This window comes from Diuraphis noxia, unplaced genomic scaffold (assembly GCF_037042655.1).
Source record: "Diuraphis noxia isolate RWA-SAM2 unplaced genomic scaffold, SU_Dnox_SAM2 contig0001, whole genome shotgun sequence".
NCBI classification, from domain to species: Eukaryota; Metazoa; Arthropoda; class Insecta; order Hemiptera; family Aphididae; genus Diuraphis; species Diuraphis noxia.
In genome coordinates this window covers 77,847,607-77,867,438 of record NW_028301711.1, presented here as the reverse complement: position 1 = coordinate 77,867,438, position 19,832 = coordinate 77,847,607, and the positions used below count along the sequence as shown (strand labels likewise).

General features: G+C 28.0%; 1 protein-coding gene across 1 annotated transcript; it reads right to left on the bottom strand.

Moving 5' to 3' along the window:
• Positions 1 to 12,382: 12,382 nt before the first annotated feature.
• LOC149061845 (zinc finger MYM-type protein 1-like) lies at positions 12,383 to 13,437 on the bottom strand. The gene is made up of 2 exons (XM_089215125.1): positions 12,857 to 13,437; positions 12,383 to 12,773 (listed from the first exon to the last, which is right to left on the bottom strand). Exons 1-2 carry the CDS (start codon positions 13,435 to 13,437, stop codon positions 12,383 to 12,385), a joined length of 972 nt encoding a protein of 323 aa, XP_089071251.1.
• Between the last annotated feature and the right edge of the window lie 6,395 nt (positions 13,438 to 19,832).

Genomic DNA, 19,832 nt, shown 5'->3' with positions numbered 1-19,832 from the left:
TATTATCATGTATTATACTAAAAAGAGTAGATAATATTCTCTGTACTTCTGTAATTAAATAGATAGAAGTATAAAATGATGAAACCAATAATTACAAACATATTTGCATAGGTATAGAAAATCAGACACAATTAAAACATAGTAGGTACCTGGTATAAGAAATATTTAACTACCAACATTCTTAAACAATTACATCACAACAAATATACAAAAAGGACACATCACCGCAGTAAGCTATTAACATTCTTCACTGTCTACATTCTAAATTATGACCATGTTTGGGCATAAAGAAACAACACGATATGGGAAAGACTACACAACACCATTACAATATGACGCAATCGAAAATAATTTCCAAAAAAAAAAATAATAATAATGTCATATAATTTATTGGGGGGTAAACCACGAGTGGAAGTAGGTGTACAAATATTAGGAAGTACGTGGAAGTATATGGAAGTACAAGGAAGTACACATGGTTGGAAGTCTGGTGTACAAAAAATTGACTAGTGGTTTACCCCCCCATTGTATAGGTATATAATACCATAAGTTAACTTTAATTAAATGGGTATTGTTATTTATTAGAAGTCTAAATAATATGTTAGAAAAAATTTCAATTCTGTGTACAAAGAAATAAAATAAAATAAAATAAAATTGGATTTTAAAGAATTATAGCTTGTTAATTGACTTAATTAGTAAATATAATTGGCTAAAAGACTTATTCTTTATAAATAATAATATACATATTATAATATTATAATAATACAAGCTTATTTAACTAAAAAAGCTAATATTATTTTTTAAACATAATAAAATTTGTTTTTTAAAAACAAACAACTGAATATTCTTAAAAACTGTTAAGTTACCAACATAAATTATATTTTACCTAATTAATGATGATTACCTCCTAACATATTTTAAACATTTTCTGATTTCCATGTTTCTATTGGACAAGATTTAGTAGGTATACCTATACATATATTATTCTAATTTACTACCTATATATATGGGCATTTACTTCTTTCAATGATTTAAAATAACTATAAAAGTTACTTCACTCACTCACTTATACATCACACACAAATTGTTTAACTATATTGTTTTGGTCTTAAAATCATGTACAACACAAATTTATTTAAAATAGTTTATGTATTTTATAGCATAACAATTTTCTACAATTATAATTGTTTTCAGCTTAAAATAAGTAACAATAAAATAGTTATTATTATAATTGTATAAATACATTTGTTTATATTATAATTTCATAAAAACTAATATATTACCTATAGGTACCATACTAATTATGTAGTTAGATAGCTCGCGATAATATTGAAAGCGGAACTTATGGTCACGTTTAATATATCTAGTAATTTGATTGTTGAAACTTAATTCAATGATTTTGTAGGTATTAAATATTAAAATAATAATAATTGAATAATTTATAATGAATGTATAAGCTTATTACTGAAAAATTAACAAACCTACCTATTAGAAACCAATTTAGTAGTTGAAGTATCAGTCTCATTCATTATTTCCATAGAAGTTTCACCCAATGGTAGTGGACTAGAAGTACAACTTCAAAAATATAATATAAAAATGATATTTTTTAATTATTTATAATAATTTAAATATTATATTATTGTATTTATATAATAAAAGAATAAAGTTGAGTTCATCCTATAATTTAAACTTACGGTATGAAAATACTTAACTATTTTATACATTTTATATCAAAAATCAATTAATAATCTTGTAAAAACTTACCTTTTGTTTTTATTATACCGCTTTAAAATAAGTTTACTAGATATATTTTTTCTAGATGGGCGTTTAATTTTGTTTGTTTTATTTGCCATATTATTTAAAAATTATTATAAAAAACGCTAGGAAAAATAAAATAAAATAATATAGACCTGTAAATACCAAAGGTGTATTATAATTTATAAGCACTGTTTAAAGTCCGAGTACTCAAGTCAGAATGACTAATAATAATTATAATAAACTTAATTTCTTATTTTCGTAAATCCGTATTTATAAAATAAAGTCATATGAATAAATACGGGACAAATAATAATACTATTTTTAATAACAACAATAATAATAATAAGTTTTAACACGGTTGTTAGTACTTATTAGTTATTACTATTCTTAGAATTATCGATAACACCGTCGACGGCGAGCACCCGCTAACTCCCTCCCATCATGCCAATTAATTGAAAATATATTTATTAAATACACCGTTTGAAGCAGCACAATATGGCATGATAAATATTGAAAAGTACGACTAAAACGTTAAAAACATAACTACGGAAAACTGTAAATGCTCGCTTTATAGTGGTTTTAGAGCAAAAATACCTTAAATAAAATCGAAAGAAAACAATATTTCGGATAAAACATCATATGCGTTATTTAATATTGCAATTATATAACTAACAAATTAAAATACAAAATATACATATTTTACTCAATAAAAAATTAACAATAATTGAAAAACCAAATCATAATATTATTTTTCCTTGCGTGTTTTTCATATAACTATTAATTTGAAGGTTTGAGGAAAAATCGTTATCATTAGGTACGCGATTTCATAAAAATTTAAATCTCAAACGCTCAAAACATTTTTCCTATAATGACGCTTCAAATTTTCTCTATAGCTATTTGAAGCAAAACTTATGAAAAACTTAGTGTTGAATTTTATAACCTTAGATAAAAATACAAACAATATTATGAATTTTTAACTACAAAATAATTCGCAAATATTCATGGTTTTGACGAATTTTTGTCAATATTTGATGTTTGAACCGCAATTTCGTGCCCGACGATTTGCACCGACGGCAATACAGAGTCCAGAGTCCAGCCAGATTACTACAGGTTTTGACGATCTTTATCAACTATCGTCGTCGTAATCGCAGCTTGGACGGTCGCGGCGCGTAATAATATACGCACCAGCCAGTCTACGAGAAACTTCTCGTCTCGCCTCTCGCGACCGGTGCGTGCTGTGTTGTATTGTTGTGCACGAGTGCCTACGCCGGTCTGTTCTACGCGTCGTCCTGTTCGGACGGATTTTGGCGTCTTCGATCGTCGTGGGTGCGCCATTACGGGTTCGTTGTCGTTGTGTCGGTGACTTGTCCGTTACCTCCATTGTTTTGGGCCCCCTTGTGACGGGCGTAAGTGTCGGCGCTGATCGCGCGGCCGTTCGGTGTTCGCGTAACCACATTAATTGTGCAAATTGACGACACCGTCGTGTGTCATTACGTCGTGTGTCGGTTTTGGCGGCGTGAACGCCAGTTCCGTACCACATTGTTTGTGGGGAACCCACTACCGCAACCGAACTATTGTTTCGATTGTCAGGTGCGGGTTGCCATGTTGTTTTGCTGACGCGGACGAGCGTCGGGTGGTTAACGCGGGATTCCCCGTTGAAGTTTGGAGGGCCCGTCGTTTCACGTCGCCGTCGTGGGAACATTGTAGTATTCGTGTCAAACGGTTCCAGGAGGCAGCACTGTAGTCCATGCCAGTGACCGTCCAGTCCACTTCATCGTCTTACCGGGTGATCGACTATTATCATTTCCATTATCATTTCTACTATCAATTTATATTATCGTATTTTAATTATTGTTTTGTTTACATATTGATCGATTGATCATATTATTTATTATAATATTATTTATTTGTGTTATATATTATTACCAATTTTGGGCGCCCGTATTTATCATTGTATTTTATAGGTATTTATATATTGTCCAATAGACTCACATTATTATACTATACATTTGCGTTATATTATGTTTCGTATTTTGGTCACCCACCTCGAGACTAGTGATGCGAGTCAGAGTAGTTGACTACATAATTCGTATGAATTATTCTGGCGCAACATTTGAAATTCAAATGCTAATAAAAATTTAATTTGCATTTCCGGTGGACATTTTTTTTTGTGATAAAGATTGACAAATATGTAATGAATCTGGTATTAAATTTTCAAATCTTAGATTTAAAAAGAACATTTTTTATGAATTTTTAGCTTAAAACAATTTGCGAATTTTTGTGATTATTACGTATTTTGTCAAAATTCAAAATTTGAATGCTTATAAAAAAAGATTGTGACTATGAATTTATTTTATTTTTCAACTGCTATTTTAACAATATGTTAAGAGCCTTGTATTAAATCTTCAATATTTTCTACCCAAAAAATAAATTTTTATCGATATTAATTTAAAAAAAAACTAATAATTATCGAAAATTGCATATACCTATGAATAGTACAACAAAAATTTTTGAAAATTTCATAGCGGATAGAATATACTTATAAAAACATTCGGTGAAAATTTCATGTATCAATGGTCATTTGTTTTAAAGTTACATCAATAATCAAAATCGATTTTGTCGAAAACTGATTGTGCGTAAAATTTTCCGTTTTTCCCTTATTGTTTAGTTTGTTTATCCCGATTATTTAAAAAAATATATAAGAATTTTTTACTTTTGACCACCAAAGTACCAACTAGATTCACTTTCTGATCGAATAAGGTACTGAAGTCAAAAACCGAAGCACTTTTACTGCCCCAAAACGAGATGACATCAGACACAAAAAAAAATATTTATGGTTTTGACGAATTTTTGTCAATATTTGTACTTCAAATGCTAATAAAAAAAAATTGTGCATATGTATTCTTATAATTTATTAAGCAATATAAGAATAACTTATGAGAAACTTTTTATAAAGTTTCAAGTATTTTCACTGGGCCAAAAAAATATTATCGACACTTCAAAAAAAAATTTTCATTAAAATTGAAAATTTCAGTTGTCTATAAATATCTCAAAAAAAATCAAAATATTTTGAAAATTAAATCATATAAAGAAAATGCCAATCTAAATAACTGATAAAATTTTCACGTATCTACGACTTATACTTTTTGAATAATAACAAATATTTAAATTCGTTTGAGGATAAATCGTTATCGTTACGCTATTTCGAAAAAATTTAAAATTCAAACGCACTTAAAATTTTTCCTATAATGAACCTTCGAGTTTTATCTATAACTATTTAAAGGAAAACTTATGGAAAACTTAGTGTTGTATTTTTAATTCTTAGTTATAAACAAAAAAAAATTTATGATTTTTCAACTTAAAAATTACTTGCAAATATTCGCGTTTTCGATAGATTTCGTAAAAATTTGAACTATAAATGCTTATAAAAAAAAAATTGTGACTAACGATTTTTAATTTTTTTTAGCTACAATTAGAACAACTCATAAAGAACCTTGTATTAAATTTTCATGTTTTTTTGGTTGTCCAAAATTTTTTACCGACACTTCAAAAAAAATTCTCAAAAAAATCGAAAATTTCAATGGTCTATAAATAGTATAAATAACTCAAAAAAAGTCGAAAAATTCCCGTTTTTCTGTCATTTTTTTTTTGTTTTTCTCGATTTTTTTGAAAACTGTTGGAAAATGTTTACTTTGACCTCCATATAATGCACCAAGGATATTCACTTTTACATCGGAAACCACCCCCAAAGTTTGAAATTGAAGCATTATTTCGACTATAGTCTATAGTCTATAACTATAGTTATGCTGTACACAGACACAAAAACAAACATAAAAAAAAAACACACATCATTGTAAAATCAATACATTCATCACTTCGTTCAGAATCTAAAAGATACATTTTTATTATGTATTAGGTAAAAACTCACAACAGATTCTTATATTATAGCAGTGGCGTGTTGACAATGTTTTTAAGGAGCGGCCGCTCCATCAATATTTTAAGGGTGGGTGGTTAATAATTAGATGGGTACTATTTTGCTTATACAGAGAATGGAATTGTAAATTGTGATCATCAATATACTAAATTGTCATGTCATAGTCATAACTTATAGTGGTATAAATGCAGGGGCGTATTTAGACCGGGGCCGCCGGGGCCTAGGCCCCGGGGCCCCCTAGGTGTGCCGAAGTCGGGGGCCACAGGACCTTTATTATTACATAAAAAAAAAATACTGAATATTTTTTTTAAAAATTATATTTACGTAGAAAAAAATTTGATCTAAAATATGTAACGAAAAAATATGTACAGCGCGGCGGTAACGTTCATTATCTTGACATCTTGTATATTACTTGTCTATTATACGTTTTTATTAATAAAATATGTAATAAATAATAAAATAAAAATATATTTTATAATCATTATTGAATAATTTATACTTGTATTATAGTTAAATTTCTGTGTTAAAGGGGGCCTCTGTCTCTTATGGCCCTAGGGCCACCAAGTTCCTCACTACGCCACTGTATAAATGTATAATACGTATTGGAAGTACACTACTACGTAGTTTCGTAGTATGTTGTTTTTCTCTATAATAAAGACCGTAGTAGTACGTAGTTCGAAACCTTTTCGTTATCTACATTCCATGTGTAATGTCAGATATTTATACCACAATCATGATATAGTCAGTAATATAGAAATCTGTTACGTATCAAAATGTTATCAGACAATCAATCCAGTAACTACTTTTAATTCTATTTTTAAAATATATGGAAGTGGGAATCCAAATTGTATTAGTTATCAAAATAATTCACTTAAATTCAGCCAATTGCTGGCTGTAAATTGTAATGGAAAATATTATGTCAACAACTCTGTCGACAGCTTGCTACAGCCTACAGATGATAGATATTATTACTTATTAGTCATTAGACAATTCGATCGTGATTACCGTCATCCTCCGCCGTCTGCATTTGTAATATACAACACACACTAATACCGTATGATATTATTATTATAGTGTTGAAGTATTTTTCGTGATTTTTTTGTTCAGTTTAGTTATTTAAAAATTTAAATAATGTCTGAAAATATTAATGAGTGTTTATGTGGAAGAAAAAGGCAAAAAATGAATGACACAAACTGGAAACGTCATCTAACTGCATGCAATGTTGCAAAATTAAAAAGTTCAAAAGCTGTAACTAATATATGGTCTTATATCACAAAAAAAAGAACTATTAATGATGAAGTGCACCCATCTCTACCAAATAAAGGTAATTTTTCTATTTTATTTGGCAATCAAAAAAAAATAGTTAAACACTATTTAGAATAATTATTTATCAATTACCTACTTAATTATGATATATTTTATTATAAATCTTATTTGACTACTTTTACTGAGATTCTAATAATTTTTAAATTATAACAATCATATTTTACAGTGTACCTATTAGTCTATTACCTATTTAGAAAACTAGTTTTATAAATTCTTTGGATTATTTTATATTATATTAATTTTTTTAAAGATTTATGAATATTATGATACGTATATTAATTAAATTTTTTTTAAATATTTTTTTTCTCCAATAATAGATATTACAAAAGATAAAATTTCAAGCACCATTTCAAACTTTGGTTTTTCTGTTACCCAATTAAATGTATTAAATCCTGTTAATACTAATACAACAGTAGCAACCATTGATTTAGTTACCGACTCAATAGCTTCTTGTAAGTTTTATTATTAGTATTTCAATATGCATTTATCTCAAACTATGTTTTTGAATCCCATTAAAATATTGAATAATATAAAATCTTAAGTTATTTACTTATATGTTTATTTATTTTATTTTTAAAAGGCAGTCAAATGAATGTAGTTGGTGAATCGCCCCATTTGTATAGTGTTTGTTCTGATGAAGATCAATCTAATGAGTTATCAACTGGGCCCATTGAAGGTATAATTTAATATTTTAATAAATTTAATTGAAAAGTTTAATAACGAACTTTAGGTATGTCTTTCAAGTTAAATTAAAAAATATATATATAAATTACACATTAATAATTAATAGATAGACAGGTGGTAATATAAAAGGTTAATTATGTAGTTGGTACTTGGTATTTCATATCCTTAAGAAAAGACTTAGATACTTTTAAAAAATGTTTATTTTTTTTTCATTTTTAGATACCACAAACGATAAAATTGCAAGCGTTACTTCAAAATTTGGTTCTTCTGTTACCCAATTAAATGTATTAAATCCTGTTAATACTAATACAACAGTAGCAACCATTGATTTAGATATCAACTCAATAGCTTCTTGTAAGTTTTATAATTAGTATTTTAGTATCTCAAATTATGTTCTTGAATCCCATAAAAATATTGAATAATCTAAAATCTTAAGTTATTTACATGTTTATTTATTTTATTTTTAAAAGGCAGTCAAATGAATGTAGTTGGTGAATCGCCCAATTTGTATAGTGTTTGTTCTGATGAAGATCAATCTAATGAGTTATCAACTGGGCCCGTTGAAGGTATAATTTAATATTTTAATAAATTTAATTGAAAAGTTTAATAACGAACCTTAGGTATGTCTTTCAAGTTAAATTAAAAAATATATATATAAATTACACATTAATAATTAATAGATAGACAGGTGGTAATAAAAAAAGGTTAATTATTTAGTTGGTACTTGGTATTTCATGTCCTTAAGAAAAGACTTAGATACTTTTAAAAAATGTCTGTTTTTTTTTCATTTTTAGATACCACAAACGATAAAATTGCAAGCGTTACTTCAAACTATGGTTCTTCTGTTATCCAATTAAATGTATTAAATACCGTCAATACTAACACAACAGTAGCATCGATTAATTTAGATATCAACTCAATAGCTTCTTGTAAGTTTTATAATTAGTATTTTAGTATCTCAAATTATGTTCTTGAATCCCATAAAAATATTGAATAATCTAAAATCTTAAGTTATTTACATGTTTATTTATTTTATTTTTAAAAGGCAGTCAAATGAATGTAGTTGATGAATCGCCCAATTTGTATACTATGTATAGTGTTTGTTCTGATGAAGTTCAATCTAATGAATTATCAATTGGGCCTGTTGAAGGTATTAATAAATATTATTAATAAGTTTTTATATTACATTTTTTAATCCTCAAGTTTTTAATAATCAATCTAATGTTAAGTCCAAATAAAAATTAATAAGTACATAAAATTTAGTTTAAATTAACATTTACCAGATAAATATTTTAAAATAAAACTGACAATTAATTCAAATGTTACATATTTTAACAGATATTGGTAACATTGTGGAACAAGACGTTTTGTATTTCCAACAATTTCCAAATGATCCATCTATAATATTAGATTCAAAAATGTCCCCCGAACAGTTTGCTTATGTTGCAGCTTTACATCCATGTCAACCTAAAGCATGTGAGTTAAAAGGAGGTATATTTCCAACTAAAATGCAAGGCAAATGGTTGCGTTCTTTTCACGAGGATCATTATTATAAGAAACTTCCAAATGGGGAATTTGTCAAGTGAAATTGGATTTCATATTCCCCATCACAAGATAAAGTTTATTGTATTGTTTGCAAACAATTTGGAAAAGAAGATGCAAAAAGTTATCAACTAGCGCGGTTTGGTTCTGATGATTGGAGCCATATTTCATTCAAGCTTAAATCACATGAATCAAATAGTGCCCATTTAGAGTCTGAAATTCGAAGAGCTATGTTTGTAAGTAATCAAAGAGTAGTTAGTACAACTTTTGAAACTTCAAACAGAATTGTTGCGGAAAAAAGAGAAATTGTTAAAGTAATTTTTGAGACGCTTATCTACCTTGCTCGTCAAAATATAGCGTTTCGAGGCCATGATGAGTCTTGGACATCAAATAATCAAGGCAATTTTATTGAATTGATTAAATTTATCTCAAAATATAACCCAACACTTTCAACTCATTTAACAAAAATTCAAAACTCAAAAAAAAAAAATCGACTAACATTTTTATCCAATCTAAGCCAAAATAATATGCTCCATGTTCTTGGTGAAATAGTTCGGGAAAATATTTTATTTAGAATTAAAAAATCTGGAGTATTTTCGTTCATTATAGATACTACAACAGATGTTTCTAATATAGAACAACTTTCATTAGTAATTAGGTTTATAAATGAAAATGAAGAAGTCGAAGAAAGATTAGTTGCTTTAGAAAATGTATCAGACGCAAGAGGTATTGGTATGTTTAATGTTTTGTGTAATATTTGTGAAAAATATGATATTGATTGGGAAAATCAACTGTGTGCACAATCATATGATGGAGCATCTTCGATGCAAGGCCAATACTCAGGTGTTCGTGCATATATCCAAGAAAAAAATCCTAGGGCAATATATGTCTGGTGTTTTTCTCATATTTTAAATCTTGTTGTGGTAGACACTTGTGATACAAGTAAGACTATGAGAAATTTTTTTGGAGATTTACAATCATTGATAGCTTTTTTAAGAGCAAGAAAACGTGCTGCAATATTTTTAAACCAACAAAAAATATGTTATCCAGAAGAAAGAGTTTGTAGAATGAAAAATTTTTCTTCCACACGCTGGACATCTCACGACCGTGCTTTGACAGTTATATTTGAAAAATATAAAGCACTTAATAATACATTACAAGAGTTGTCAAACTCAACTGAACGTGATACATCTTCAATGGCAACAAATTTATTGTCTACTATTTCTTCATTCAAGTTTGTTACACATTTGTTATTAATGAAAAATATCTTTAAGCACACAAGTCCATTATCCATATATTTACAATCACCATCATTGGATTTCATCACTGCATTAACTATGGTTGATAATTGTGCTAGAAAACTGTCAGAATTACGAAATGAGTTACATTTAGATATTTTATTGGCTGAAGCAAAAAAGTTTTCTCTGGAAAATGAACTGGAAGAAGTATGGTTTCCAGAAAAACGGGTTCAGAGACGGAAAAAAATGGCTGGAGAAAAAATCAATGATGAAATAGTAACTAATGCCAAAGATAATTTTAAAATACAAGTTTATTTCACTGTCTTAGATCAGATATGTACATCTATAACTAGTCGATTTGAAGGATCGAGGGAAATTTTATCCGACTTATCACTTCTTTCAGTTGATCGACTCATCGCTACAAATAAAGGATGTCCAATACCTGAAGATAATTTTGTGTATCTTGATAAGTGGATTCCAAATTTACAAATCGATCAATTAAAATTAGAATATTCTACTTTTGCATATAATTTCCTTAAATTTAAATCAAATATAGCAATTGAAAAATTACATGAAAAAGTAATGATAAGCGAATCAGATGAAGATACAAGTGTTGATTCAGATGAAGTCAATAGTGAAGAAACTAAAACTAAAATGCCAGTTTTAAATGTGTTAAAGTTATTAAATACATTTAATTTGATATCTGCATTTCCTAATATGTACATGGCATATAAATTTTTGTGTACTATACCAGCTACATCAGTAAGTAGCGAAAGAACTTTTTCTAAATTAAAATTAATCAAGACTAGAATTCGTTCAACAATGGTACAAAAACGTCTTGATAGTTTGATGCTCTTATCATGCGAAAAAGATATAATTATTAACATTGATGAAGCAATAAACAAATATGCCAATACCTCTAAATTACTCCAAGAAGCATTATTATATAAGTAACAGTTAATTTATAAATTGCTATTTATTGATTAAGAAATATGTTTATACAGTTATATATTAAGACGTACAGTGACTTAGTATTTAAAATTATAAAGAATTAAGTTTTAGTTAACTGTTTAATTTAATAATTGTTAAAAATATTGAGGCTTTAGTTGAGTTTAATGTAATATTAATAGATACAATAAAATATAATGAAACAATTATCATAATTAAATATGCGAATTAAATTGATTTACATTTACCAATTACATCTGTAATATTGATGATTGATGAAAACTTTTTAATAAGTGATGATAAATCATCATAAAAGAAAAATTAAAAACTGCTTTCCTATACTTGTATAGAATTTAAATATAAATGAAGTATAAAGAGGGGGGGGGGGTTAATAAATGTAGAGCTTAATATGGTTTTTATATAATGACAATGCGAGCGAAGCGAGCGATTTTGGTATGAAATGGTATTTAATAAAACGGGTGGGTGGGTGGTATGTAAGAATCTTCGCTCCTTAAGTAAAAGTAGTTCAACACGCCACTGTATTATAGTACGTACTACAACGGCGGATTAAGCAATTTGCCGCCTACAAGCAAAAGGAAATTTGCCGCCCGTTCATTTTTATAAGTTATTTTATAACCAGCAAAATACGTTATTGAGCATAATGTATTATTAATAAAATTACTTTTTATTATTTAAAAATACATAAAAATAATATCAAAACATAAAAAATATTAATATTAATCTATATACATTATTAAAAAATTTTTCTTCGACTTTTTATGCTTGCAAATTCTTCAATTATATCATTAAAATGTATTTTTGACACTAATTCCGCTTCGATACATAGTAAGGCTAATGAATTTAAACGATTTTCGCAAATGGAAGATCTTAAAAACGTCTTAATTCTTTTAAGACAAGAAAAATACCTCTCTGCCGAACAGTTCGTAAGCAATACTCACATTCGGTTCTGGTCCCATTCGTATTCTTCTTGTTTCGTTTTTTTCGCTTCTTCTATGAACTGTTGAAACATTTCATCTGTTCTAATCTCACACACATAACCAATTAAAGATTTATACAGATCAACAACATCTTCTAAATTAGCTGACGCTGATTGCAACATTTTACTTGTTTTATCAAATCGCTCTAACAATGAAGTCCAAAATACGGCCATGAAGACAGATTCGAATTTACTTAAGTTGTTTTTCAAACCAGCAGCTTTCCGACGATTTGTGGGTTTTTCAGAAGTATTATTTTCTATGTCCTTTAATGTTTCCATAAATTCTTTCCAGCTATTGATGAATGCGGAGCATGCATTATGACGACAGGACCATCTCGTCCCGGAAGCTCTTTTCACAACATTCTGACCGGGTTTTAATTTATCTTTCATCAATTCCCATCGATAAGTTGATTTTACAAAAAAAAAACATACATGTCTTCTAAATAGTCAAAAAAAAATGCTGCTTCATTAATAGACTCAACAGCGGAAGTTACAACTAGGTTTAGACTATGTCCTGCACATGGCACATATATTGCCAACGGATTTAAGTTTTGTATCCTTGTCTTTAATCCCGAGTAACATCCAGCCATGTTTGCTGCGGTATCGTAAGACTGACCACGGCAATCCTGTAAATTCAAACCAAATTCTTCGAGTGTACTTATAACTACATCCAGCATGTCTTTTGCCTTATGGCCAACGTTGGGTATAAATTTTAAAAATCGTTCAACTTCAGCTGGCGTATTTTCTTGAATTTCTCGTTTTACATATCTAACTACAAATGACAATTCATCTATGTGACTAATGTCGGGCGTTGAATCAACAACTATGGAAAAATATTTGCTATGATTTATTTCGTCAATAATCACATTGAATACTTTTTTTGCAATCAAAGAAATAAACTCTTCACAAATTGTTGAAGACAAATATGATGTCTTACCCTGACCTGGATTTCCATAAGTAGCTATATGATTGGATAAAAAAGGATCGAATTCTGAAATAAGTTCGAGGCACATCATAAAATTGCCATTCTTATTTGATCCAAATTGTTCATTCTTCCCTCGAAAAGCTAGTCCCCGACTTCCAAGTTTTTTTTACTACCGCGACAACTCGCTGAAGCACATTTCTCCAATAATCCATTTCATTCTGAATTTGTAGTTGAAGACCTAAATCTATTCTATTCTTCAATTTACTTCTGTTTATGAAAATAGTAGAGCTTTGAATATGCTCGGGGGAATTTTCGTGGGACGTTAGACCACTGTGAACATTATTCCAATCGACATATCCATCTGAACCAAATTTTGAATTACCGACACCGAACAAACGACAAGGAATACAGAAAAGTGCTTTTTTACTCGATGAATAGCACAAATATTTTCTGAATACCCTTTGACTATTTTTTAATTGTCTTTCAAATGCGAGTTTTGTCAGTGACCGATATCCATTTATTGAGGAGTAATACGTTCTTGTGACAGAAAAATCTTTGGGTATATTCTGATCGATATCTTTCGAAAGTAAGTAGTCTAATGTTGTATCGTTTAGTACCCATTTGCTAGGATCTTTACTGATGGTTAAATCATCAATAATTTCTGGAGATTTTGATGATGTGGATATATCTATATCTGATTGTATAACAGATGGAATACTAGAAGTTGGAATAGAATTCGGCGACAAAGGCGATGTCATGGTCAAAATGGTAGGGATTGGCGTAATATCTAATTCTAAAAAGTAAAATAAATATTTAATAATTAATCATCGTAAATGTACTATACTTAAATTACATAAATTATGTTAAATGGTATATCGTGTATTGGAGGGTATACGGAGAGATTTGTTCATAGCGTATACCTACCTATTTAAATATTAAGTATCAATAAGTACGCTGGTATACGGTATATTTTATAAATAATATCCTAGTTTTCATTAAAAAATATGTGCTCTTTTTATTCTGATTATTTCAAATTTATAAATGTATATATATAGTTAGAATATAAATATTTTTCTATAAGTACAACAATAATAATTAAATACTTCAGTGGGCCGCTAGCTGGGCACGCCTGGGTTAGAGTAAAAGTAATCAAAAACTAATGTTGGTAATAATACTAATAATTATTATTATCTATACTCTTTAGTATTTTTCATTTGTTCGGTCCGTGTTGTACGTGTGAAATTTAAATTTATATGAAAAAAAAGGCCCAGTAAACTCTTAATCCGGCCCTGAATAGACATTAAGTAATAATAATACATACCTGTTTTTAATTTCGCTGAAGTGAAAAAAGTCTCAAGTTTAGCTGTTTTTTTATAACTTCTTTCTCCTTTTCTTCTCGTTCTTCTCGTAGACGTTTGTATTTTGAGCCACTTTTTCTTGATCTTCCGTCACTCATTATAATAAAAATATTAACACCAGCAACCAAGGCCGGATTAAGCACCTATTGGGCCCCGGGGCTGAAATTTTATATGGGCCCTTTTGACAAAACATGCTTTACAAAACCGCTCGCTACGCTCGCAGAACACTACATTTTTTAGAAACTATTTCACAAATTCTCAATAGCATTATCAAATTATAAAATTAATAGGTTTGTACAATTTATGTCTATAAAATTACTCATTTTAGTATGATAAAAGTAAATACAAATTTTCATAATAACTATTTAATTTATTAATACAACAAATATCAAACTTAAGTTAATAATATATAAAATAAAAACTATTTAATTAATCACATTTTTTTTTCTTGCTTTACTTGAAGCCAACTCTTTTAGTACATCATTTAAGTCTAATGATTTTAACAAATCATTCTCAGAATATAAAATCATTTGTATATCTAAGTTTTCTTGGGTTTGACTAGTTCTATACTTATTTTTAATTCTAGTTAATTTAGAAAAAGCTCTCTCTGCAGAACAATTAGCTACAGGAATTGTCAAATATATTTTTAAAGTAGTAAATATACAAGGAAATACCTCTTCGAGTGATTGATTACCAAACCAGGAAAATAATTTGGAAATGTCAGCTGGATCAAAAGAAGGTTCACAAAGCCTCCAGTATTCTCTAAATTGTACAAGTTCGTTCGGTAAAGTAATATCTACATCATTTTTATATTTTGAAATAAATGTTGAGACACTTAAATCAATTTTTTCATTAGATTCTTGAGTTAAGTGTGTTATAAATAAAAAATGATCACCAATATATTCATAAGCGGAAATTCTTTTGTTTAATTCTGATACAAATTTATCAATAATAAATATATGTGTCTGTACACGAAATTTGTTTTTTCCTTTTAATACTTCTTCATTTGTGCTACCATCAGGGAATTTTTAAATTTTTTTTTCTCTGCTTTTCATCTGAGTAGTAAATGGTAATTTCAGGACTAAGATTAGGTATTTTCTCTTCGTAAATTGAATTTGAGTCCCGTGAACTTAACACATAACACTTCAGTGATTTTAATAAGTTGATCGCCTTCATTGTGTCACAGTTTGAATGTTGTAATTCAGTTGACGTTTTGTTACTTCTTTCCATGATGTCATTCCAAAGTAATGACATATATGCACTTTCTCTTTTTACCATTTTCTTCCATAACGATTTAGCATCTAAAGTTGTAACATTATTTTCTTCGCCATCATACATACTTTTTAACGCAGTCAAAATTTGTTCATAATTTACAACTATTGCTTTACAAGCTTCTGCATGACAAGACCACCTAGTGTCACTTAAGGATTTAAGTGTAAGAAGTCGACTAGAATTTCCTTTGACACTATTTTTTTCTTCTTTTTTCAATATGTTAAAAAGTACATTCCACCTGTGAGTTGACCCACTAAAGAAGTTATACAATTTTCGTCGTACAAAATCAAAAAAATTGACAGCTTCATTACAACAATTTACACTATTTACTCCAACTAGATTTAACGAATGAGCTGTACAAGGTATAAACACAGCTAATGGATTTTTATTTTTGTCATAAGCTTGAAGCCCTTTAAATTGACCACTCATGTTTGAGGCGTTGTCATAAGATTGACCCCTAATGTTCATAATGTCTAATTCACTTTTTTCAAGAAAGTCATCTAATACCTTGTACATAGATTGGCCTTGATGGTCTTTAATGGGAAATAATCCTAAAAGTCTTTCTTCCACACCTGTTAATGTGCAGTAACGAAGAATAATAGCCATTTGATCAACTTTTGTCAAATCTGGAGTTGAATCCATAATTATCGAAAAATATTTACATTCCTTTATTTCATTAATAATAAAAGTAGATAAACTATTTTTCATTATTGTCATTAATTCATTACAAATTGTTTTTGAAAGGTATGATGGGTTGACTTTTCCTTGATTTCCATACTGTTCAATATGAGCCTTTAAGATAGGATCATATTCTGAAATAAGTTCTAATAGGCCCAGATAATTTCCATTGTGTTCACTATTGAACTTTTCTTCCTTTCCTCGAAAAGCAAGGCCTCTAGACGATAAAAATGTAATGACAGATACAAGTCTCTTCAATACTTCAAACCAATAATTCGTTTCAGCAGAAATTTGACGACATAATTCTTTATTAACTAAGTTGTTGGTATATTAGATCTTAATAACCACTTATTAGTAGCATTTCTGTGTTGATGACTATTTTCATGTTCGCCAATCCGTTCATATTTTTTCCATTTGTCAAAACCACCAGAAATAAAGGGATTCTCTCGATTGCTTCCATACAATTTACAAACAAAACAATATACAGATCCTTCACTATTTGAATATAGAAGCCATTTCCTATTACATTTTTGTCCATTGGGTAAAGATCGAGTAAACATTGCTAGTGTTAAGTGTCTGTTGAAGTTCTTATCTGAAAAAAGTTACAATAAATATTTACTGATAACTGACATAAACATTCTATTGCAATTCACTTAATTAAATAATTTTAGACAATTTTAAAAAGTGATTGAAATGCTTTAATATAATACAGGTGAATTTAAGTTATTAGAATAAAAACAAGTGGATAAACAAGATAAAAAAAATCTATAGTTATAATTCATAGTAGGTACCTATACAAGATCCTTAAAAATTACAAACATTTACTATTAAATACATATTTTATATGCATTAATGTATAATGTATTAATGCATTATGCAACTAAGTTATATCAACGATAGATTAAACTAGTTAAGTTAAAAAATCAAAAAATCAACTTCTTAACTTAACTTTAACTTGTTAACAAGTTAAGCACCTTTGAGTATATTATAAACACATAATTTATCAACACTTAATGATTGTTAATAACTTTTTTATAGAATTTTTTAATTACCTGAACATTTTGAATTTATAAAATCAGAGTTCAAATTTTGAAAATAATCAGGTCCTTTTTCTACACAGCACTCAATAAAAGATTTCTGCATGTCTTTTGGCCAGAAAAAAGGATCTTTGTATAAATTCCAATCTACACTGTTTAGTTCAGTAGTTGTTTCTTCAATATTAACTTTTACCATATTATCTAAAAATTAAATACAGTATTAATGTCAAACAAGAGCAAACATGAACTAAAATATATAATTAGGTACCTACCTTCAGTTAATTTTTCTTCAATTTCAAAGTTTTTGCTAATGTCCAACAAATTGTCATGTGGCGCAATATCTCTCTGGATCTCAGCTAAACCATTGGCTTCTTTGTCATAATAATAATATAATGAAAATACAATTTTTAATAAAAACTGGTATACAACAAATTTGCAAATAAAATAGTTATTTGATAGAAAATGATTTAAAATATATATTTAGATACCAACAAATTTGCAAATAAAATACTTATTTTTAATAAAAGTATTTTATTTTGAATAGTTAATAAAAGACTTGTTTTTTTTTAATTCATTGATTAAAAATTATAACATCAATTATTTCATTCTTGTTTATTAAAAAGATAATTTCTTTTTAAACAAATGGCCAAGTTAATGGTTCAAAATATTATTGATTGATAAGTATATTATACACTAAGTTTAGTTTTAAAAATGTTAAGCTTTGAAAATAACATGTATTGATGTAGGTATTCAATAATAACTATAATAATTTGAATGCTTTGCACTTACCAGGTCGAATGCATCTAAATAAATTGTTGATTTTTTTATTAGTTAGTAAAATATTTTTTGTTTGCTGCTCTTTCTTCTTTCTTTTCGCTGATCCACTCAAAACTTTTGATTTCATCATTTTAGAAAAAATTAAGATTATCCGGATATTTTAATGTTAACACAATATGAAAAATAATACAATACACTGCACACGAAAGAAATGTGAACTGTAAAGCTTGTAATAATATTTAACCGAAAATGGCAAAAATATCCGACTAAATGAATATTATTAGTTCGTAATCACTAGTCTCGTATTTGCAATAGTTTTATAAAATGATACTAGATCGTATAGATTAATATATCATAAGCACTACGGGTTACTATAAATAACTTAAATGCATCGAGAATCGATATAAGATATACTCGTACAATACTAGAGCGCGAGCGATTTCCCGTATTCCACCAATACTGGCAATATTACCCACAGACTTCCCACATAACAAAAAGTGATTTTAAAATCATTTTAGAAATATTTTTCAGAAAACAATGAATATTTATAAAACATCGTTTAATGATCAACATATATTTTAAAAATAATTAGAAAATATTTTTTGGCCGAAAAAAATAGTCTTCAAAATATTTTTGTTTCGTTTTCAAAATATCTTTTGAAATATTTTTAAAATATTTGCATAATTAAATTTTTAAAATATATTGTTAACGATATTTTCTAAATATATGATAATATTTTGTATTCATTTTAAAGATGACTTCTAAAAATGCAATTATTAATTTCACCTTTATTATGGTGCATAATATTATATTTAAAAAAAAAGGATTTGGGCTGTTTTTGAAACCTTGAAGGCGTCAGGGGCAGATTTAGGGGGGGGGGGGCAAACCGGGGTACTTGCCCCAAAGTTTTGGATGGGGAGCGCCAAATTGTGGGCATAACTAAGGGAGAGGGCTCTATAATTTATTACTTTGTCCCGGGTAAAAAATATACAAGATCCGGCACTAGAAGGCGTCAATGTAAAACCATAACAGGAGTTAATTTTTTGCTGTAATTTACATAACAATAACAATTTTGAATACAAATAAGTTAGGAATAATAATTAACAGTTAGAACTATAATAAAAACTTTAAATTTTATTATAGCAAGTAATTTGCAATTTTACTTTTATAATTTATATACTATAGTACCTATATAGTTTATATCAGCTTAGCTGATGACAATATCCTCTTATTAAATAAACCAAAACTTAAATATATAATATAATAAAATATTAATAATAATAATAATATAATAATAACATATAATAGTAATATAATATATATACATGAACAATAATAATATTAAAAAGGGTTTTTTTGTT

What these genes read in the sequence shown, in the direction of transcription:
- LOC149061845 (XM_089215125.1), bottom strand. Translation starts at nt 13,437, where the DNA reads ATGTGCCTCGAACTTATTTCAGAATTCGATCCTTTTTTATCCAATCAT. An exon ending in TTTGACTATTTAGAAGACAT is followed by an intron (nt 12,774 to 12,856) that starts GTATGTTTTTTT and finishes TGTTGTGAAAAG; the next exon opens with AGCTTCCGGGACGAGATGGT.